Source organism: Sebastes fasciatus, chromosome 3 (genome assembly GCF_043250625.1).
Source record: "Sebastes fasciatus isolate fSebFas1 chromosome 3, fSebFas1.pri, whole genome shotgun sequence".
Lineage (NCBI taxonomy): Eukaryota > Metazoa > Chordata > Actinopteri > Perciformes > Sebastidae > Sebastes > Sebastes fasciatus.
Window position 1 is genome coordinate 36704503 of NC_133797.1, and position 25293 is coordinate 36729795.

The following is a 25293-nucleotide window of genomic DNA, read 5'->3' on the forward strand; positions in this document are numbered from 1 at the left end:
ACCGTGTCAGATTAAGTGTGTAGAATATATGTTCCAACATGAGAGGGATTCATGTTAACTCCACTGGCTCAAACCCGTAACATGAATCACAGCTGTGAAGTGAAGATACGCTTTAAAACTAGTGTTGTATGACCAAAGCTGGTCTAGCATAACCTCACATGTGCATATATCCCTCTTAACACCCTTAATTTATGTTTCACAGACATCCGATTATACACACACTACTTTAAATGACAGTACAATTTAATATGTAAATTAATATAATACATTTAATAGCTCAATTCAAAGACCTCATCCACATTGTTGAAATCATCTAAATATTCAGCCATCCATCCATCTGTTATCTGTAACCATTTATCCTATTCAGAGTCGCTGGGGGGGGGTGTTGGAGCCGATTATAGCTGACATTGGGCGAAGGCTGGGTACACCCTGGACAGGTCGCCAGACTATCGCAGTGCTGACACATAGAGACGGACAACCACTCACACTCACATTCACACCTACGGGCAATTTAGAGTCATATTCAGCCATGACTTTGAAAATCTTTTAAACACGCTTTCTGTAGTCCATAATGTTGTCAGACATTTATAGGAACAATCACAGTCTGTCATGGCATAAACGAGCACTTTTAGTGGACGTAACTGACGGTGCCAGCTTGCCCCAATAGGATTACATTGCAGCCTGTGAGCAACAGTGCTCTGGCTCAATACTGGACCATTTTCAGAAATTGTTGTCCCTATTAGTCAGTTAGACACAAAAACATGGAAAATAGGGTCCAGGTTAAAAAATACAAAAGTTACTCTTTAATTTTCAACTCCCTTTACACACACTTACAGACTAATGTATATGCAAATATCTGCCTACACACACAACTGACAAAACAAGATGCACTCACACCTTGTACTGTACACATGCAGTTAATGCTGTCTCTTTCTTACACACATGAACGCACACAAATTTCCCTCCCGTATGTTTAAACAAATATGCTATACATATTTATTTGACATGCATATAATTGTAACATCCTCATACTGAAAACACACTCTCACTAACATGCAAAAATAAACCAAGCTGACATTGACAGTGCATTTTCACACTCCCCAGCACACACCTTGTCCCTGCAGGTATTATGTATGCACAGGTTGTTTCCAGGGGAACGGTCACAATCCGCTGTGTGAAATTAATTAAGGGTGGACATTTGAATTAATTAACTGGACAGGAGTGTGGCATTACACTGCTCTGGCCTTATGACATTAAACACACACTCGTGCACAGACACATCAGACACATGCTCGCACTGAGACACACGCAGATTAGATTTAATTACCAGTGTGTGTAGATCATTGGTACAATGTGGTTCAGCCTTAATTACATATTGTACTGGTCCTCTCTATGTGTGCGTGTGTGTATGAGAGGAAGTGCATGACAAAAGAAGAGACGGTACTGTAAGTGGATCAGTTTGCATTTCAGTTACATGAACGTGAGTGCAAAGTAAGCAGGTTTCATTTTCTGCTGCTCTGGTGTAACATCCACATATTGGCAGTTCTTACTTCTTATGCTAACTCAGCTGGAGAGGCGAGCCTTTGCAGTTTCAATACTTATCTCTATTGAAACTCAAAAATCCCTTAAAGGAATATTCCACCAAACACCTGTGTTTGGAGTGTAAAACTGTCACCCCCTGTGGGTTTAAAAGGTGGCACTGGAAATGTGGCAGTGTGCTGCTTCACAAAGGATGGCAGCTGGAGTCTGTTGGGATTCACAGCAGTTACAGTACATGGCGATTGTGAACCAGTTTTGCAGCAAAAAACAGTGTATTCAAATGTGCATAGAAACCTCTCAACCATTCCTGCAGTATAATCCACTTTCCACCTGTGATGCTCAAAACACATAGCCTAATAATAAAACCGAATTGCCATTTAACACCCATACCTATACAGCTTATTTTGGTCAAGAGAGAGGAATGTAAACAGTTTAATGTCTGAGCTATACAGGTTGTGGCTTACACTCTTAAGCTGGTTGTATACAGTCAAATAGAGAACAAGCACACGGTTACTCTAAAGCGAATGACAGATCCTTTTGATAGTTCAAAAGCAATGATCCAAAGTTCCATTACCATGTGTAGGACAGGAAAAAAACAACCTCTGGATCCTTGTGCTTTTATATTCATGTTTTAATTGCAGAGCAGAACTCCTGAGGTAAATTGAAGGGACAACACCCAGTGATTAAGTGCTCCAAGTCTGGTGGATAATTTGAGGAAAGTACTGTGACAGCAGTGCACCAGATATGTTGATTAAGTAGCACAATCTGCCGCTCTGGTGGTGGCTCGCATGTGGCTTCTTTCTACTGAACCTGCCAAAACGGTGAAAGTGCCGTGTCGGGAGTGTTGGGCTGTAGCCATTTTTTTGTACAAACAGTTAGCAGATGAGACAGTGTGTGTGTGTGTGCAGCTCACCTAGCAGCCTATATGGGACAGGGCATAGTGGATATATATCTAACTATATTGTCCACAAAAAAAGTAAGTATAGTCCTGATTGATTGCACCATTACTTTTTAAGAAATCTGTAAAAAAATATTTGAGCTCCAGAGACACATCCCAAAAAAGGAGAAAAGTAAAAGAGGGTTGAGCAGTGGATGGGAAAATGATAGGCCAGGCAGATATGTTTGAGCAAGGTTTGTACAATCCCTGGAGTGGCTACAATTCCTCTTCCACCCTGCCAACCTCAGTGCTGCAGAAGAGGATGGATTTTTTAGCACATTTTCTATAGAATTTTAGAAGCTGCTTTCTGTCATTTAAACACTGTGAGAGACCTTGGTGCGTTTTCATATTAGGTATGATTGATTCGTACCGTACCCGAGTACGAGCTTGCCCTTTCACAACTACTCGCTGACTGCTAGAGTTGGCCACGTTAAATAGCGGTCCACTTCCGTGTTCTGGTATAGTTGGCTTTCACACCTGATGTGAACCATACCCGAGTACACATGTACCGTACTCCAGACCACCTTTTCAAGTGGACTCGAACACGGATCGACAAACCGCGCCCAAGTTTGGTACGGAGCGTTCACACTAATCAAACGAACTGGACTTTGGGGTCAAGTGTACTCGCATCCAGGCCTGGGTCCCTGATGTGAAAGCACCCTTAGTGAATAGCTTAGGTTTTCCTCTGTTCCATTTTTAAACTCTATATCAGTACATACTAACTTTCATATTTTTAAGGAATGTTTATTGTTTTGTTAGCTGATGGTGTTTTTTTTAATGTATAAAAATGAAGTCAGGCACTTGGTTTTATATTCAAGTGAAGTGGGTAACTGAGTATTTGCTTTTTCTTGATGATGGATGACTCTTCATAGAGCATACAAATTGGCAGACTGGAGATTACCAGTTGGTGTTGTCAAGGTACGGCACCCTTTGCATGGATGTAGTGTATGAGGAAATTGCGTTGGACAGCCTCCCCTTCCTTCCTCAAGCTCTAAGTGCAGCAGTATTCAGCCATGTTTCCCTCCCTGATGGTGTTCCTCCTAGTAAAATCATGAAGGATTAAGGTTCCCTTGACTGAGAGGTCCACTTTCTCTGGGGCCAGCACAATTACATAGCAATAGATCTGCCACTGAGAGAATCCCAGTGCTCCACTCAAATGTCAGCCTGGCACAGCTGAGGTGATAACTGAAAATCGTCTTCTCCCTTAAGGTGTTGGAGCCTGGCACAACTCTAGAACAGAGAGAGACAATTATCATACCAAAACAATAGGAAGCCTCCATGTTGCTCCAAAGATGATGCCAAAAAGAGCCCCTGCCTAAGATGATACTGGCACCATTGGTACTGCCATATGCAGCAACATACACAACTTTAAACCAGTATTTTGAACGCACTATACACAGGGTACAATCAAAAAACATACATCTACAAAATGACAACATGAAGTAACTTAATTAAAATGTTCAACCCAGGAAACTTTAGAAACTTTAGCCCCCAGTTTTTGGAGCTCCCTGACAAAAGCCCCAGATCAGAGGCAAATCAACATTGGCTCTCCGCTCACACATCGTATCTTATGTGGTATCACATCATTTACCGTGTATTTCTCCCTTGTGCTTTTGTGACAAAATCTTGTTTGGAGACGTCATCTGGGATTCCTCCCAGTTAAAGATCTTGTAGTGTGTCCCCCTGTTTCCGGTCAGTCATGTAGTGTGAAAACCATAACGACTGAAAGACTCCTGATTACATGACAGCTAGTTGTGTAGTGTGAACAGTACTGTGATCTGACAACTTTGAAAGTCGTGTAGTGTGATCTTAGCTAAAGAGGGCTTCCAGCAAACTCTGCATGGCAATAGGTGAAATACAAAACCAGCTCTATAATGCAGTATGTGTGCTTAAGAAGATGATAGACATACAGTACATACAAGAGGCAAAGTCAATGACAGACCATTCACATAGAGGGAGAAGAAGGAGACAAGAGGTACTGAGAGTGGATTTGTCATTAACAACACATGATAAAAATAGCTGTGAAGAAAGACAGACCAAACACAGACTGAGTCTCCAGGAGAATGACGATCCAGATCAGAGTACAGTGGATGAAACATAGACGGGAACCATGAACCAAAACTGACGGGCACTCCTGAGGAAAGTTAAAGAGGTAGAGGAAAGACTTGAAAGCCCAAGAAATCAGACAGTCCAACTATTAGTAGCTAAAGCAAATTGTTGCAAAGGACTCAAGGAAGTCCCCCAATTGGAATTATCTGTAACTGAAAGGCACATCCAGAAATACTAAATACCAAATTCTCACAAATACCCACTATCCACTCTGTCTCCGGCAGTTCAGACTGTAAAATATAATCCACATTTACTTGCTATACCAGTGCATCGCTTTGAGATACTTCTGTTGTCCAATATCATACTGACTGCATGATCAAATGGCAGATCTTTCAGAGGGAGTACAGACATATAAAAGTAAAGTTACAGCAGTGGGAACTAAGATTAAGGACTAAGCACTGGATGGAGATCAAAGCGAGATATAACAAGAATGTAAATAAGCAGGGGGTCTTCAGTTGCCTGGAAACCTGAGCGTTGAGAATTAATTGAAGAGAAGTCAGTTGAAGGAGAGATTGAGGAAAGTAAATAGAAAAGTGACGTACTTTATCTGCAGAGAAAATCTTGCATCCACATGTTTTTCCTGTCCCATCCTGAATCATTCCTTGGACACTATTTATCTCTTGTAGAACTAGTGTATTACATCTTACACTTGAGAATCATTTCTAGCCTTCTCTCTCAACTTATTTAACATTGGATCCCTTTTACAGCCTTTTCTTCCTTGTTCCAACATTGTGAATCTTCCATCTCTACCCTGCCATAGTGCTCCCTGTTCATCAGTTGTTTTAATATACCCTCATCTTCAGAACCTCCCCTTGAGGAAATCTATGCTGCAGCCTTGAGTGTTGATATTAGTGAAATCTTTTGAGACTGGCCTATCGAGGGCAGAGAAATAGTTAGTCAGCAGCTATGTACTTTAGTTTTACGTAAAGTTCATTGTGATTGTTTATCAGTGGTTGTGCTCCTTATGGTAGCATGTGTGATATGTTCAGGTACATGAAAAACTTTTTGATCTGTGTAATTTGCTATTTATTATATTCAAAGTTTAAACCCCCTTAAATTGGCTATAACCAACATTTTCATAATAGCAATGTATCAGATGTCAATGTGAAAACAATGTGACCATGTGACTTGTAGTGATGAATCTACAGAGATTTATTGGCTGAATCTGGAGCTCATTGTTTAGCTGTCCGGCTCGCATCTTAACGTTTTTGGTTCACTGTCGCCGCTCTCACAGCGTCGTTTTCCGTTGTATTTCAACAAAAAAAAAAATGCTCTAAACCAACCGTAGCACCAAAGAGTGGACAGACACAGTTAGATACTAGCTGGTGAACATAGTGGAACACTTAGCAGCTAAAGAGTCGACACTTCACTCAGGAGTTGTATAGGTGGAGAAAAAAAATACGTTATTGCAGGTTTACGGTCATGTGTGATCAGTTTCAAATCCAAATGTTCGAAATTTTGCGTTCTCATTTGGAGCAAGTGGAGGACAATAAGTATGAAGAGTAAATGGTTTATTGTATGTGGCCCTTACCTTATGTCCAACCCCATATACCATCAGCACAATCTTTCTTTTCATTGGAAAATATTCCCAAGATATTTTTTTCCCATGCTTGAAAACCAATTCTAGACTACCCATGTGTCTCTCTTGTCTATCTTGTTCCATTCTCGTCTTCCATGTTTCAAGTACCATTTGAAGAAGTCATTCTCAGGCCTCTTTTTCTTTCATTTATGTGAACTGTTTCCATCATGTTCTACCTTTCCATTCGGATTCATATTTCGAAATCTTGCAAATTACAGTAGCACTTTAGTTGCGTTTCACTATGTATGTGTTCAGACAGAGGACCTGGTCTATATCATTCCAATGTCTTTCACATCTCACTCAAACGAAGATGGACGAATGGTGACAAAGTCATCTCTCTCATCTCTCTAGTCCCTTGGCTACTGATGTGTGATGCCAAACAGAAACTCAGTTGTGGCCAACACTTTCATGCTAACACATAATGACACCATGTTCGCTGCATTGTATAAAAATGAATACGTTCCAACAGATCCTTTTAGCTTCATGGGTTGGGACCATGCTCTGTCCCTTCTACCTCCATCATGTCTTATCTCTCACATCTATCCCCAGTTGTCTCTCTCACACTCTCCCCTCATCTCTGTCAACCGTTCCCTTGTCCCATTTTATGCAATGTTCCCCCATCAAGAGAATCCACTTCATCTCTCTCATGTCCCGTCCTTGTAAACCATCCCCAGTAATTACGGAGGCAGCTACTCGACTGGGGGGTTTCATCACATGGCTGAGAGCTCCGCAGAGATGCCAACATGAGGAAATCCCAGTCACACCAATGACACGCTAACAGACCACAAGATGTATACTGAACTGCTGGCAAATGAGCCAAAAAAGCCCAGAGGACCTTTGATTAAAGCCTCAATTCGGAAATGCAAACACAAAGGTTGCCCCACTAAAGAATGTTAGAGATTAAAAAAAAAAAAAAAACACAATTATTTTCCTCCCTTGATTGTCTTCATGCAAAGAGTGATAATTAAAATTGCACAAACTTTGCACAGCTAAACAAGCTTAGTGATTTATCATTTCACACCAAAAGAGCTAATTGTTACACTTGATTGGTTTCTGGCATAGCATGCATTCTCAACAATCCTGTACGACAAACACTCTGAAACTTTTAGTCCGTCTGAAAAAGTTCTGAAACATCTGCCCAATTCCCTCTTCTAAGTGTCTCTAAGCAGACAAACATTATCTAGATTTTTTTTTTCTTGTACTATTTAACAGGATTAGGTCCTTATAGAAAAATAAGAACACGATAACTCCCAGCAGCCTCCAGCCCCCAGTGAATCACAGTATTCAGTTTGAAGCAGCCACATCCCCTCCAACATCGCTCGTATATGGGGGGAGAGAGAGAGAGAGAGAGGCCCAGCATACATTATTCAATAGCTATGACTATGGGATAACAAGCCGGCGAGGCTGAGCTGGATAAAAGACACATCAGTAAGTGTTGAGAGGAGAGAGAGAGAGAGAGAGATCTATTTAATTGACTGGTCACTTAGGAACACAACACGTGTTGGTGCATTTACTCCCTCTCCTCTACACTGAAACGCTCCGCGTTGAAAGCTATTATCCTCGTCAATTCTGGTGTCATTTTTCTCCTCTCTTTCGTTTTGTTTCGTGTCATTTCTTTTAACCACAGCTGCACTGTGTGTGATGTAGATCGGGTTTGAAACCAATAACCTTGAGGCGAAAGATAAGCCGCTGCATTCCCCGTGTGTTATATTTCCCCCTATAGCAATGATAACTTTGATCTAGATTAGTTCTGGAAGCTGCGGCCTTCAGGCTGTAGTAATAGACCAGTAATGTAAGTGTTATTTATCTCCGCTACCTATGATGGCTATCTGATCTGCCTTGCTTTGATGGGATGGATTGTCCTGACTTTGTAGAGGTGGCAGGGTTAAAGAGAACAATCCGTGTAGCCATTAAAGGAAAAACTGTCTTTAAACACACACCAGCACCCGCATATACGCCAGGGTTCAGTACAAATGGAAAAGGATCTGTTATGATCCCCTGGGGAATTGGACGGAACAGAGACAGCAGGGAAACTACAGGAAGAGAGAGGGACACCTGAGTAATAAAGCCCACATATAAAGATGTTTCAGATTTTAAATGAATTTTGAAATACACAATATCATCCCTATTTGAAATCCATGTCTCTGCAGCAGCCGCCTCAAAGCCAATGAAAGCAACAAGACACCCGTCATGTTAGAGTGATGAGTCGGAAAGAAAGAAAGAAAAACAAATTTTAGGAGTAGTTGTCTTAAGATGTTTTCAATAAAAGTATTCATGAGACTGCAAGTCAGTGTGTGTGTGTGTGTGTGTGTGTGTGTGTGTGTGTGTGTGTGTGTGTGTGTGTGTGTGTGTGTGTGTGTGTGTGTGTGTGTGTGTGTGTGTGTGTGTGTGTGTGTGTGTGTGTGTGTGTGTGTGTGTGTGTGTGTCAGCCAGTACAGGTCTCGGAAACTGACCTTGATCAATAATCTATTAGCAGCAAGGCATGTCTGCGTGGGCAGGCGTAAATACACACAAACAACACGCACAAGCACACGTTTTGATACATACGGGTGAACAAGGTCAACTATTCGTAATGTACACATACATTACATTTTGCCTGAGACAAAGGAGAATCTCCTCGCACACAAACTCTCACCCTCTCTTTCACACAAGCACACAAACTTTTTCCAGAGTTAACTTATTCCTCTTTCACCTCAAGTATTTGTACCACGGGGAATATTTCACGGCAAATGGAGCATTGCAACTTTATCTGCTCTGCTCTGCTCTCCTCCTCCGTCCTCTCCACTTATCTTGTCTCTTCTCCTCTCCTCAACCATGCCACAGGACACAGCGAATCTGCTTCTATAGAGACAAACATTGCCATGATGTACCCAGTGCCGTTTTCTCTCCATGTCGATGCGGTTGCTGTGCATGTGTGTGCTTTAATGAGGTTACTGTTTGAACACAAGCTGCATGCTTAATAACGTTGTATGTTTTAAGTATGATGACCTTGAGCGTGACCTTGTATGTGTTCTGCAGCCAGCGGGTTGAGCGCACATGCCTTAACTTTACATCATGGATTAGTTCTGCTGGTTTATACTGTATATGCAGGATTATGATTCCACACCTCACCGCTTCATTGCCATAACAACACCTGATTTCACTTTTTCTCCATGCAAGTTTATGCAGATATAGAAACATGATGTTCATGGAGTGTATTTGAGTCACATACGTGCACTGTCGTGTTTCACTACTCTGCATATGTGCATGTGCATTAGAAGATCAGCTTCAGCAAAGTATGCATACTAAAGCTGTTGTTTATGTTGATGGAGGTCCCCTATGCGAGCATTGAAGCTGACTTACCAAAACTGAAAACAGAATGACTTTACTGACTATGTTTTGATATAATATGTTTGTCAAGATGGCGGGTCAGTGGCTCAGTGGGGAGCACCGTCGCCTCACAGCAAGAAAGTGCTAAAGTCAGCTAGTTTGCTAGTCAGCTGGATTCTTTCTGTGTAAAGTGTGCATGCTTCCCCTGTGTCTTCAGGTTTTTTTGGGTTGTTTTTTTCCGGTTGCAGAACTGCCCATAAAGAAACTGTTCTTAAATGAGAATGTGTTGTGCTTGAACTCTGCAATGAACTGACGACTTGTGAAACGTTTACCCCCCACCCTGCATAGAATAAGAGGATATAGAAAATGAATGGATGGGTGGTATTTATCAAGATTTGTAATAAATACTTGGCTCTGGAAATACCCTTCTTAAAACCAAAGTTCTTTTAAAATTGCAAAATATTTAAAGAGGACCTATTATGCTCATTTTCAGATGCATACTTGTATTTGGGGTTTTTCTCAAATATTGTTTACATGCTTTAATGTTAAAAAAAAAAACGCTCTTCTTTTCTCATACCGGCTGTGCTGAAGCACCTCTTTTCTTCACCCCCTCCCAATAAGCCTAGTCTGCTCTGGTTGGTCAGCTGGCCCACTCTGTTGTGATTGGTCAACCGAACCAAACTCTTCGAACACTGCTCCAGCTCCGCTCTAACTATCTTTGTTGGAGGGCGTGCCAAACTAGCAGCTATAGGGCAGGTATTATGCAAATGCGTTACTTGGTGACATCACCAAGTTACGGAAGAAAAGGCGGGATTTCAAGCAAGGCGTTTCCGGCAGTTCATGAGCAGTGTTACTGTGGGGGAGAATAACTCCCTTTGGTGTGGACTTTGTAACTTTGCAGACCTTTTACATGTGCAAAGAACTGTACAACACACTGAAGGAAAGGATAAAGCACAAATGCATAATAGGTCCTCTTTAAGTTTACATTATTAATACCCTTATATTGTATTAGGTTATCTGTATATGCCCTAACCTTTGCCTACTCCTCCTCTATTTTAATGAGCACAAATTGTCTTCACAAGACTGAAAAGATGAAAAGATTCACCAAGTTTAGTGCTAGATTTTGGGTTTGGTATAAAACATCAGCATCCCATCAAACACAGCAGGTGTCTTTATGTGTATTATTTGTGGATAGCAGAACCCAGAAGTGAGTTACAGACTGCAGGACAGTAAACAAAACAGAACAAACACTACTAAAGTTACATGCAGCTGCTAGCATCCACAGTTTTATCCACCGTTTCTAATCTTATCACGTTCTGAAACTTTCACAATAAAATATTTGACTAATGCCAAAACAGGACTAACTGTATCCTCAGATTGTATGCTTAAGACCATTATATGAAAATGTATTCCCGAGCGGTAATCTGAAATGGTATGTAAAAATCCCTCAGATGTGTTTTATCTCTAAGCCCTCAGGTTGGAAGGTATCATTTGTAAAACCTCACTTGCAGGATAGTTTTTTTGCAAATCTCTGGAATATGAAATGCATTGGTAGAAAGTAGAAAGAGGCTAAAGCAAAACCCTCCTTTCACCACAGATAAGATGCATTTAAAGAATCACATTAACATACTTACATTTAGTAGCATTTTATGTCGGAGCGTAAACAGGGAAAGTCAAATAACTTGGCTAGAGCAGCCACCCGCTGGCAACCATGCACAATTCACACATTTATCAGCGAGTAGGGAAGGTATACATATGTTCCGTATATAATTCTATATATTATTTTTTTCAGGACAACCTGAATTACGCAAAGTAATAAATACCTGACATGAATAACCTCCAATTTGCGGTGCGATATAACAAAGGTGGTCCATCTAACTTCAATCTCCTCTAGTATTTCTTTCCAGCTGGCATTTCTTCCCCGAGCTGTGTGACTTTGTTGACTGGTCCCTTAAGCACCATACATTATCGTGGTGAAGCAGAAAGTAGAGGGCTGACGTAGCCGCTTCTGTTTATAGATCTATTTGGTGTGTCTATCTCTAAAACAAATGTTCTGCGGTTTACCCTCCTCCGCCTTGCATCTCTATCTTGCGCTCCCTCCTTCTTTCCTCTCTCCTCGCTTCAAGATTTATCACCCTGCAACCCTGAAGCCGGGAGGTCCATGCTTACCTCAGCTTCTCGTTCCCGCCCTCCAACTCTCTCTTCCTGTTTCTGCCCCAATTCTTCCTCTCACTTAGCCTCTTTTTACCCCGAGACCACCACCCCCCCTTCCCCCCTCCCCCCCGCGCCATCTCTCTCACCTTTTCAACCTTTTTTCTATCCATTTCCACCGTTTTCCCCCTCGCTGATAAAGAACAATCCATTCTATGGGTATCAGTCTGGCAGGAAGAGCAATGGGGCTTGGTGGCACAGCGGACCCTGTAACCCCAAAAAACACTACAAGAACACCCATTAAATAGATTTGTCTTGCCAAAAACCTGTATCTCCACTTAATAAACTTTTCAGGAATAGGAAAAAAAGCAGTAATTTATACTTTCTTTGTTGTGAATGCTGTAGGATGACAGAAAAAAGAGCATGTTTCTGCAGGATTTCACAATGCCACAGTGCAAGTCTATGAATCTTCGCCTGAAACGTGTGAAAAGACAGCAAATTATTTCTCGTCTGGCGGGAGAGCTGGATTAATGGTTTCAATTGTTTTGTGTGGGTGTCTGGAGACTTGCAAATAGCACACACCTGTGCTTGTTGTGGTGAAATAGAAGCTTACTGTGCTGTATATGTAAATATAAAAAGCATAAGCATGTGTCGGCAGAAATGTACACTGCACACACAAGCCGGCGAATGCTTGAAGTTGCTGAAAAACAAACCAAAAACAAACAATGTCCTCATACAAAAGCAAGACGCTCAAATACACAAAGCACAGTAGGCTATTAGTTCCTTGCTGACATGATGTATTCACAAAGAAGTTACATTTTTGGTATTTCAGGAGGCTGGCTTTCCGCTGAATCTGGTTGTTTTTTTAGAGGCAATAGACGCACCTCTTGTCACACTTTGTTGTGTTTCATGCGGAGCACTGTTGGTGGTCTACATTAGTGTTTAGATACCTGTTTGATTGAAACCGCTGTGTATACGTCTGTGTCAGTGTGATAACAGTGTCACAAGAAAGAAGAATGTGACCAATATTTTAGTTGAATTTGGATATGCCTTAAGACATGTTTATCACACAACTGATTATCTGAGATGTTTAGAGTTTTGGAAGGACAATGCCTAACCTTGTAGCCAGCACATAGACTGTATATAAGAAGTGGAAGTAGTCACTGTGACGTCACCTGCCATTTTAAAGCTTTGAGTTCGGCATTTTGACCGTCTCTGTCTTGGTTTTTGGCCGTTGCCATCTTGTTTTTTGCAACCAGAAGTGACACAAGAGGGTGGAGCTAAGGTACAACTAATGCTGAAAACGACATATTTTAGGCGACCAAAAATATTACAATTAAAGGGGGCCTATTATGCTTCTGTGCTTCTTCCCTTTCCTTTAGTGCGTTATGTAGTTTTTGTGCATAAAGTTACAGAGACCAGGTCAAAGGGAGTTACGCTTCCCCACAGAAACACTGCTCTTAAACTGCCTGAAACGCCTTGGTTAAAGCCTTGCCTTTTCTTCCGTAACGTGGTGATGTCACCAAGTAACACATCTGCATTGAAGAATCACAACAGTGGGCCAGCTGAGGGGGGAGGAGCTCAAACAGAGCATTTCAGACAGAGGGTGAAAAAAAGTGCTGCAGCACAGCGGGTATGAGAAAAATAAAGCATTTTATTGAACATTAAAGCGTGTAAACATGTTCTAGTAGAAACCCAAAATACAAGTATGCACTTGGAAATAAGCATAATCGGTCTTCTTTAACTTTCATTAATAGAAAACACACTGTGAAAGGGTTGAAGTTATAAGACGAAAATGCGGACAACTCCCAGACCGGACAACGCCGTGGTAGCGACCTGTCAATCACAAGGTAGCCACATCCTGAAGCATTCCCTTGCTTTATGGTCTATTTGACTCTAAATGGGACCATAATTTACTAAATGAACATCATGCTGTATTGAAGAAGACTTGAAACTAGCGATTGAGACCATAAACTCATGTTTACAATGTTTACTGAGGTAATAAATCAAGTGAAAAGTAGGGTCATTTTCTCATAGACTTCTATACAATCAGACTTCTTTTTGCAACCAGAGGAGTCGCCCCCTGCTGGCTGTTAGAAAGAATGCAGGTTTAAGGCACTTCCTGAATTGGCTTCACTTTTCAGCCCACTGAGCCATAGAGGAAAAAGAAGAACGCTCCATTTCACTGAGACGTGTTAAAGCAGCAGGTCGCAGCCACTTCTACAACACTGTCACGTCACTGCAATAATGAGTGTCGTCTGTGTTTTACTACAGATAATCAAGCAGTATCGTGGCTGGTGTTTATTGTTTCTGACATAGAGGTCTAAAATAAAGGCAGTAATTTACGGAGAGGCCTGACCTTCAGTCGTACGCTTGGGCCTTGAAATTTCCACACACACACACACACACACACACACTGACATGTTTCAACCAGCTCAGTCTCATGCCAATTGTCACTTTGAGATTTAAATGTATTTAATTGATCTCAGAACTGTTGACACAAGGCTTGTTCAGGACACGGATGACACGTTAAATAGATGATAAAGCCCCCCCCGAGTGCACACAAAGACCCTTGAACACATTAAATCCAAGCACCCAGAGAGTAAAATTGTGAGCAACTCAACTCTGGTTTATTTTCTGTTGTTACATGGCCGTGGGGACTGAAAACAACAAATTAGCACTGCACACCAACAAACACATCACTTATTTAATAGTCCTTGCTAATTAGCTGAATTAAAGTCGAAAGAGGAATGGAGGGACACCGCAGGCACTTTATCACAAACTGTTTGATTGGTATTCTGTCTTAGTTGGGACTAGATACTATGGGCTTGACTTTACTGATGAGTTTAAACAACTCCCCCGTCTGTCTTATCAACCCCAACTCTTTGACTCATTCAAAACTTTTCTGAACATTTCTCATCACTATCGCTTCATCATCTCTGTCTTTCTGTTGTTGTTCACAGCACATTCCTTGTAACAGAGAATTATCTATAACGATGGGACTCTTCACAGATTAAAACATAAAGACAGAAATGAACGTATATAGATCGATATCCGAAGGTCTGCTCTTCACAGAAATTAAGATTTAATCATCTCTCAAAGAGCGTCCAGTTTAAATGTCAGTTAAATCACGACATTGGTCTTTTATTTAAGTCCATGCTACTTTTTTCTGTATAAAATCTGGGTCTACGGAGTCTAGATGTCCTACTTTTGAGGTAGCCAGTGGTTCTGCTTTATATTTGCACAGTATGAAAATCTGCTTAAAATAGCCATAATCAATATTTTAAAAAGTGTATCAAATGACGATATGAAATTGGACTTACATATAAATAATCCAGTTTGTCATATCATCTTAAAACAGTGCCTCTAAGTGGACAAACTGACTGTAGGTCTGCAATATGTCCTGAAAATAAAATCTCACACATAATTTATGCTCTTTAACCTTTTTTTTTTCTTCTTTAAAACAAACTAGGCCTACAAAAGACAAAGGAATTCATAACTTTCACCAAACTTCACTTTTTTAAAGTAAATAAATGCCTCTTGAAAATATTTTATTGTACCCCTGAAGCAAAAACACTTTGGTAAACTAAATTAAACATATGTTATTGTGCATACCGTGTGGCACGTTTAAATGCGAGATGCTGGAATAAATTAGTCGTGCTGCTGCTTTTATTAGCGCATCCTGCCATGTGGGTATTTTACCTGTATCTGAAGAGAACTCTCCCGTTTACTATGAACTACGGGAGCTCAGGGAAGCGGTGGCGGGCACTTCCGTAAGTAAAAGTGAAAATTGATTTAGATTTTTAAACATCATCCGTCGATTTATCGCCCACCTCTACCTGACTAAGTGGCCGACAGACAGGTAGACGGAAGAGGCGGTGGCTTTTTTTTTTCTTCCACAGAGAGATAAGACAGACCAGAGACAGGAGAGCTGAGAGCTTTTTGTTAAATTGACAGCTAAAAGTATCTCCTGTTAAGCCCATGTCTGTGCCTTTTAGATAGAGAGAGACAGGCAGTCAGTGAGACGGGCAATCACAGGCGAGCTAAAAGCTGTTATTAGGCTGATGGCAAAGATGAATCAACTAAATGTATCTCGTATGAGGCGTGAGCACATTACTGTTGGGAATATGAAGTTAGACAGCCAGCGAGACAGACAGGAGAGCTGAGAGCTGTTATTAGAGTGATGACTAAACACAAATAACCAATCAGATCACTTATGAACCTTCAGTCCAGACCTGTTTTGGCTGACAGTCAGACAGGCGGCCAGCTAGCGAGACAGCCAGTGAGACAGGTGAGCCGAAAGCTGTTATTAGGACCCATCTGCACTGGTGGCTGGAGGCTGTGATGATGAGCTACCAGTCCACAGCTTATTATTACCTGACTAATTACACTGGCTACCTCAGGCTGGCAGCCCCGCGCCTCTATTTTATAATCAAAGTGAAATTAAACTATTAACTGAATTAATGGCGCCGTGGTGTGTATTGTGTCAGCTCACAGGAGAGAGCATGATGCCTGTGCCTTTAGTGTATTTGTTTGAACCTCTCTGCACATTCCACACGATGAGGGGAGATTTACGAGCGAGACTCTAAACACAAAAGCCAGAGGGACAATGCAGAGAGCGGGAGACGGAGATAAACAGAGAAAGTAAACATCACAAATGACGTATGGTACATGTGAGGAAATGCTACGTCTCCTCACCAAACCACATTTTGACTTTTCTTTAATAATTATCCATTGGCACTTCCAGTACCACTGCTGTTACATTTTACTAAGGCTATCAAAGTTAACGCGATAATAATGTGTTTACGCAAATTTATTTTAACGCCACTTATTTCCTTAACGCATAAACTCAACTTTTTAGGTTGTAGCAGGTTTAAGCGGGTTGTAGCTCAGTTTTGGTGCTAGAGTGAAAATATTGTTATCATATGAGACTGAAAAAAACTAAGGAATGCATTGGTACCAACGATGTCATACCAGTGTGTTGCGAAGGAGGCTAAATAACATTCCAAAGTTGCGCTTAATTTTGGCGAGGAAAAACTGTCATGGCCATTTTCAAAGGGGTCCCTTGACCTCTGACCTCAAGATATGTGAATGTAAATGGGTTCTATGGGTACCCACGAGTCTCCCCTTTACAGATATGCCCACTTTATGATAATCACATGCAGTTTGGGGCAAGTCATAGTCAAGTCAGCACACTGACACACTGACAGCTGTTGTTGCCTGTTGGGCTGCAGTTTGTCATGTTATGATTTGAGCATATTTGTTATGCTAAATGCAGTACCTGTGAGGGTTTCTGGACAATATATGTCACTGTTTTGTGTTGTTAATCGGTTTTCAATAATGAATATATACATACATTTGCATAAAGCATCATATTCGCCCACTCCCATGTTGATAAGAGTATTAAATACTTGACAAATCTCCATTTAAGGTACATTTTGGACAGATTCATTAGCGATTAATCACAATTAACGATGGATAATCATGCGATTAATAGCGATTAAATATTTTAATCAATTGACAGCCCTACATCTTACATCTCCAGGGATTTCATTTCATTTCTCTGTATAGATTTTTTCGTTGCCGTTCTGTTGCCAGCTTTGGTCCAAGTTTGCTTCCTGTCAACTACTGTATTAACAACCATTGGAACAGGAAATACAAAGGAGCTCATTTATAACGTTCATGTTGTCAAGTTTGAAAAGGTCTATAGTGATTGGCCAGCTGTGCAGATGTGAAAAAGGAGCCAAACTTCTCTCTCAAGCTTTGTTTTTCGTTGTTTAGACACCTATTTCTGTCACTTTTTATCTGTACAACCAAGTGCAACACTGGGAAAACCTTCCAAGAAACAGAATCCCCATATTTAAAAGTTTTAGAGTGTTTCTCACTTCTCTATGACAGATGGCTTTTCACCCCGAGTGTGGCCTTTCGGAACAGCTTTAAACACTTTTTTCTTCACGTCGTACAAACTAGTTATTTTTGAGCATACCGCTGCCTTAATCGTATTACTACTTGATTCTGCAAAAGCCAGTTTGGCCTGCTAATCCAATCTAAATAATCAATACAACTTATCTTGACAGATGTAAATACATCCAAAATAAATTCTGTTGAATGTGATTTGAATATAGTTTTGAATATCCAGTAGTTTGCTGTTGCTCATTGTTATTCCATTGTTAAACTTTAATGCTTTCTTTAACTATATAAAAGGACTTGTTTTAATTGTCTCCCTGTGGCTGCCTGTCAGATATTTCTGTCTGTAGACAGAATTAGAAATATATCACCATGATGCATATAACATAGACTAGCTGATGTTGAAATGTGGGACGTGTTTTATGTGCAGACGCTGTAGGGCACTTTCATATTGTATTGTTTAATCAGTGTGCTTATGCATAATTATTGTGTGTGAGCCAGTGGGGTGTTGGATGGTGTTGAGGCTTATCTGAGGTGGACTTATTTGTGAACACTGTTAGCCTGCCACGAATTGGCCACAGCAAGATTTGTTGGCAGTCAGTATAAGACTGTGTGTATGTGTATATGTATGTGTATGTGTACATCACGTAGGGCAGACTGCAGCTGTCTTCAGCAAATGGCATGAACAAGTGGCAGTGTCATATTGTCATGTATCAGTATATGTCAATTGCAATGCAAATAGCAAGAAAACTACACACAAAGTACAAACTTTGCCCACACACACACTCACACTTCACAAGGTGTTATATAATTCCATCACCATTTGGATTTCTAACATCAAACAATGTTAAAGACGGTGTATGCATCATCTGATGGTTTCACGCCTATAAGACATGAAAGATTACTGTACCGTTCTGCAGTGCAAAAAAAAAAGTTTTCAGTATAACTCCAAAAGGATGAACATCAAACTAATATTAAAATGAGAAAAACATCAAACCGCCATCAAACATCACGCGAACCTCACTGAAGATCAGAGCTTTGCTGGTGAGAAATGAACCTTTAATGTCACAGAAATCTAGCTGAATAGGTATTTTATAAGCAGCAGCTCTTTACAAGTCAGTTTTCACAATGCTGTCGATGCACATATGTTTTTTTTATATATATATTACGCCCGTGTCTGTGGCCCGTTCTTCAAACTGTGTGAACAAGTCCTGAACTAATGCCATACTGCAGCAACCGGCACATTTGTGCACAGTGCCTCCTGATTGACGCATCACATCATAGTGAAGACTGCACACTTGAGGATGATGGATTTTACAACCGAGTTACCAACAGCATGTCTGAATGGATTCTATCAGGTTATTGTGTGCCAGCATGACCGTGAACAAGCACAGGCACTGTCTTCAAGGGGTTTAGTGTGGTGTATTATATAGTGAGTTCTGAATGCAATATGTTCTGTATGTTGTAGGGGCTGACCCGAATGCTTTGAAGCCTCGACCGTTGCCATGGTATTAGACCTTTGTTTTTCTTTTCTTTTTTATTTTTTTTTATATATATATAAGTATGTAATAATAATGTATAAATCACAAAACAGCCCGTGAACTAAGGAATAATCCCACAGCATTATTCATTCTTCATATTCAACACTAATTATTAGTTATTCTCAGACAGTTTTTGCTGTTTGTTGTGTGTAGAGGTGCGTGTGTGTACAGTATTACGTCAGCAGCACTGTCCGGGGAACTGAAACAGGGGAGATGTAGACAAACAGACAGAAGAACATGTCAGCCTGCTGTGGGCGAGCTGCTCCACAAAGCTTTGAATACCCTCGAATATTTCTCACTGAAGCTTCGAAGCCCAAAAAAACAGTATTCGGGACAACCCCTAGTATATTGGTGCCTTCAAATGAAACTCGTGAGCTTGTGTTTACAACATGGGAAGTCGTGTACAGCGGGAGGGGGGCGTTCACATGGACTCTTCTCGTGAACACGGTAAACACGACCCCATTTGAAAGGAGCATATGTGAAACTTGGTAACCAAGGTGATGAGGATCCTTTTGATTTTGCACTAGGTGGTTTGTACTGTGATTATTGTTGATTCCCTCCAGGTAGAATTGACAATTTCTTTCTAATCAAGAAGGACGAGCCATCAATGTTACCTGCTCCTACGCTTCACTTAAAAGCACCACCAGTCCAATTGTTTGTCTTCAATCAGCTGTTGTATAAATAGACATTAGCAGCTGTTTAATATGCAGCAATTAATTTGCAGCCCCTTATTTCCATGCATTTGCATATGAGTGCTTAATCAAATAAACTTTTCCGTCTAGGGTTGCGCTTCTAAATGACGGAGTCCTGCACTAAGTGAATGGGATGAGGCCTGTTCATGCACACTGCCCATCGAGCTGGAATGATTCGAAGCACATTACATCTGCCATGCTTTACAAAGCCCCCATCGCTTTAAACAGAGTGGAAAGATAATATAGTGAAGCCTATCACACGCCCCGTTGACAAAGATTCATCCGGCATGCATGCGTTAGGAAGCAGATGAGGGATGCATTGCACATTAAACCGCGTGGAGCATGCATTCGTTGTTTAGCAAATTTGTTACCTGACTCTAGATGAGTGGGCGGCTTAGTTAGTGTGTGTGTGTTCATTTTACCTATATGTAATCACACTACTTGTGTATGCTCCTTGTGTATGTTTCCTCTGTGTCCATCACGCTCTGCGGTGGTCCGTGTTTGTGTTAGTGATCACCTCGTCTCCCGGGAGAGTCCATGGACGCTCTAAAATAGAGCACAGACAGGTGTGACATATAACAAATTTGGTCTCGACCCGCGTAAGCAGACTGCAAAACAATGAGAGAGAGGGAGATTGAGAGTGAAGAGGAAGGAAGAAGGGAGGGAAAAAAAGAGGATTTTTCCATTTCAACGGATCAACGACTTTCCAATTTTAACACAATTCTCATTTGGAATTCAGACCGGAATGCAGCAAGATATTAATTTGGGGAAATCAACAGAGAAATTGGGTCACCTGTGAGCCATTCATTTCACGCCGCCAAAACAAATAAGCAATTTAAAAGAGAGAGTGAGAGAGGGAGAGAAGAGAATAAAAAGAAAATGATGCAAGTGTAGAGATATAATGACGGAGGGAAGGAGAACGGAAAGCAAAGTTGGTTAAGATTGTGAGTAGGACGATTTGGCTCACTGGGAGGAAGACGGGGGACAGAGAGGAAGACAGCGAGATGTTAGACTGACTTTGGAACTTCATGAAAATGGCAGACATGGTGTTTGCATTCATTGCAACAAGCATCCACTGAATGTAAGCCAATGTGGGCAGCGTGTGGCTGAGGTCAGGGACGGGGTCACAGTTGCATTTAGCTCATTGTGTTGAAAATAATCGCCCAGAGACCCACACAAGTGGAAACAAGCAAACACACTCACAGACGAGGATGCTGTCTTGAATAGATTATGCAAATTAGATGCAGAGTATGTCAGGCTGGCAGAAGAGATGGAGTCAAGAGTGAACTGCGAACGTTGATACAGGCTGAGGCAGTATTGGTTATACCAGTGATTCTTCGCAAAATCCGTCCGCAAAATAATTTGCTATTAATTATAGAATTGTGCCGTATCATTAAAAAGTGCAAAGCTACGGATGGCGACCATTTGTGCCTATAAAACAAGCAAACTGTCAACTTTGGGCCAATGGAAACTCTGATATGATTGTGACACACGGCGATAAGTTCATTATTTTAAAGTTGAAGCACTTGAAACTGAAAAGTCAGCTTTAGACTGGTACATTTAAATGCCTATATGTATTAGTACTAATCCAGTCTTGCTACTGTTCATTTTCTGAAAGCTTTTAAGATCAGTAACTTCAACTGTAGGCTATGACTGCTGTCAATTGAGTCCAAATGCAATTTGAATAAAATCACCCAGTTTAAAAGGAATATAAATGGTATTAACATTCATTAATACTGAAAATTCCCCCGCTGTGGGACTAATAAAGGATCCTCTCATCTTATCTTCACATGATTCAAATGTGTTTCTGTCTATCACTATCAGAAAGGTCTGAAGTATTTAGGTGGAAAAGTTTTAGAAGACAAATAGTTCCAGTGGCATCGAAGTGTGAAAATGGTATTAAGCATTATGCTTAATCTGTGTTAATATTATAAGGGGGTCCTTGGAAAATACTCTCCTCTGTAAAGGGGCCCTGAGAACCCCTGGGTTAATAATGCAGTGTTGGTGAGATAGGGGTCTGCATGTGTGTGGGTATGGAAACTGAAGGTATATCAGTATACCTGGATTTGTTTGTGAGAATGTAAGATATATGAAACTTATTGTTGTCTTAACCACCCTCCTCCCTCTTCCTCTCTCTTTAGGACAGTCCATTGATCATCCAGTCAGACAGAAATGTGACTGTCAATGCGAGGAATGATCAGGGACAGCTGACCGGTCAGCTAACCGTGGGTAAGAAACACACACACACATACACACATACACCATACAAAGACATATCCACACGTACACTGACAGCAAACATTTTCTTTCAAGACAACCTCCAAACCACATCATTTCTCCCAGACAGTCAGTTATATTGCTTTGTCTGTGCTTGAATTCCTAAATGCATTTTACCTCCTTCTGTTTACCAAACAAAATGCTATCTTTTTCCATTAGTGTATCTCACTGTGGCTGACAGCCGTGCTGTTTTCTCAACTAAATCATTTTTCCAAGCTCTCATTGGATTAGTGAGGGCCCAGTGTCTTATGGAAAACGTCACTACGAAGACATATTATTACATTTATATAATAATATAACATAATATTACATTTTCAGATTCATACTTGTTTTTTAGGTTTCTACTATAACATGTTTGTAAAAAAAAACACATTATTTTGTCCGTCTGAATATACCTGTATTCACCCTCTGTCTGAAATGTTCAATTTTAGTGCCTTTCTCTTTAAGAGCCCCATCCTGTAAAAAGCCCAGTCTGCTCTAATTGGCTTGCGAGAAAATATATTTTAATGAGCCTGCATGTGACATAGGAAGGGGAGTTAAATCTCAATGGCTTCTTGAATCTCACGTTTTCTGATCTAGACAGCCCACAAAAAACTTACTGGAGTTCCTACCAACCCATAAACTGTGAAATAAGACAACCCAAATACCCAAAAGTATGTGTAGAAGTACTTAAAAAATAGTTTTTCTTGATATGTTCCCTTTGAGAACATGAATGAAACGAATTTTAGCTAATCCGATACTGTAAAATGTGTATGTGGAAATCATTGGTGAAGAATAAGTAAATAAAGTGAGGTAGAATAGAGAAGAGGTCATTACAATGGCAGTATTTTGCGAGGTTTCACAATGCCATAAAACACAAAAATCATGTTTGATCTTAACACGATGAAGGATTTAGATGTTACAGACATAAATCTGATAAAGCCAAACATAAGACGTACGGTGCTGTTAGAAAGCAAGTTAGAATGACTGACTTATAGAAGAGGACGAGTACAGATGTAAGGATTGTGTGCACTAAAAACTGGGCAGTGGTGTTGTTGGTGCCTCTCAGTGAGTCAAGTTGCAGAGACAACGGGCTGGTGACAGGGGACCCAAGATTACGATGACAATGGTTGGAGTTCAGAGCAGGTTAAATATAAAATGGAGTTAGCTGTGAACCTTTGTTCCCATCTTGTTGGGATTTAATATTGTCTCTTTTTTTTAACCTTTTTATTACAAAAGTTCAGTAGCCACCGGTCAGCACAAAGCCCCCAAACGTTTCCTCAGGGTTAGATTTGTTTTAGGCTCTCATGTATTACAGGGAGGACCTCGAAGTAGCCATGCTGCTATTTCATTAACTCCCTCAGAATATGACTGGACTTGTGCAATTTAGGTTGGACATATATGTAGTTTGGGAAAGTGATTGCAGTAATCAATCATGTCTTGCTCCTGTATTCATTCTGGAATGGAGCGATATTGGTATTTTTTTCACACTTTCACTTAGTTATGTTACATTTAAGTTCATGTCTTCAAGGAAACCAGACTCCATAAATGGAAAAATCCACTTTTTAAAGGCCAGTCCGACATGATTGGAATTCCTGCTGTTTATCTGCTTTTCTAATCTTGCACATTAGTGCTTGTCACATAACTGCCCAGTGCTTTAGTTTTATGTCATGACGTATTTGCGGGCCTTCATTATGTTTTGTGTCACTGTTGTCTTTACAATAACTTTACCCGCTCTTGTGGCATTTTCATCCCCTAAAAACAAATCAAGTAGTTAGCCATCCTTCTCTTTTGGTTTGGATGAAGCTGCTGTGAAGATCTGGCTGCTTATTGATGCAGTCAGAAACATTTTCAGATGTGATTTGACAAGCCATAAAATGTTACCAGCGTGCGACTGGCCAGTGGAATGTTTGATTGCATTTGGAAATTAAACATGACATGCATCAAATTACCTCTCAGTGTATTTCAGCCTTTCACTACTTTCTTACTGAAAACATTTGCATATTTAGAATTAATTATTCACATCCCACCTGACTCCTTGAGTACTTGAGGAAGCAGACGTTTATGTTACAAAACACTTTGATTCACCAATAAAAAAAACAGAGCAAATCAGTCTTTTTAACAATGGTTATGGTTAGCAGAAGGATAAACTATTAGCAACATTTTCTCTCCATCTCTCTAATAGTTTAGCCTTTTCGAGCTCACGCAGAAGGCTAATCACAGTTAGAAGAAGGCTAAGCTAAACAATTAGCAACGTTTTCTATCCATCTTTGAAATCCTTGAATCACAGTTTGTCATCTCAAACGTATGCAATATTGATTCTGGCACCCAACAACACAACAAGATGACAATTTCGATGTGTGACTTTAGCCTACTGCTCTGAGGTGATTTGTGTTTGCCTCCAGTGTTTCCTTTGTTTTGCCTCCAGCAAAACACCGTGACGTAATCATGACGCCGGCTTTAAAACGGTCGATAGAAGATCATTGCCAAGTAGCATTTACAAGCTGACAAGTGAGGGGAATGTTATGTTCAAAGGCTTCTCTCCTCTGTCTTTCCAGTTTAATGCAAATGCAACATATAGATATTCACCTCCTGTAGGCCGGCCTGGCACTTCTAGTGTCTTTTATACGAACACATAGTCTTTCCCTTTCTGACACATTGAAGGTTCGAAATCCCTGACAGCTCACCTCCTGCTGTTAAAACTCCCTAAAGCTGCTTTCCTCACCAAGAAAAGCACTTTAATGCTTATATGTGTCTGAGTGAGGACGTGTCTGCGTGCCTATCTCGCAGTCAGCAGAATCAGTGTGTTTTAAAGCTCGACAGCCAGACAGCCTACTGCAGCCGACTTAGTCGGGCTGCTGCGGGATGACATGAAGAGTGTAGTGTGTGACCTCACTCGTGCAGTAACACACAGAGTCACGCTCTAGTGACTGCACACATGTTGAAGTTGCACTTGCACATAAATACTGAATCTTCTTGCTGATATTCCCTTTGTGTCACACTTAAGCGCACATAAACACAAATCACACACAAACCCGTACTGTCGCACACTTACATTGAGATTCCCCAGACACAGGGGGGAAATCTGCCAAGCAAGTAGGAGTTCCATCAATAACCGCTTTGTGACATACAAACACACACACACACACACACACACACACTAAAGACCTCAGCGGCTGGCTGATGGGATGGAATGGGACAGAATGAATCCTCCTGAGGAGCTTCTTCTATCGGGCTCCGGAAATCCCTCGGTCTCTTACTGCCGCTGCCTCC

The 25293-nt window shown here is 40.8% G+C and overlaps 1 protein-coding gene across 2 annotated transcripts in view; it reads left to right on the forward strand.

Annotated features, from left to right (window-relative positions):
• The window catches only part of sgcz (sarcoglycan zeta), a 401042-nt gene that overhangs the window by 288307 nt on the left and 87442 nt on the right, over nt 1-25293 (forward strand). For both annotated transcript variants that reach the window (XM_074630660.1, XM_074630661.1), the window contains exon 4: nt 21906-21993. In XM_074630660.1, the coding sequence (XP_074486761.1) occupies nt 21906-21993 (88 nt within the window). The remainder of the gene's footprint in view (nt 1-21905; nt 21994-25293) is intronic.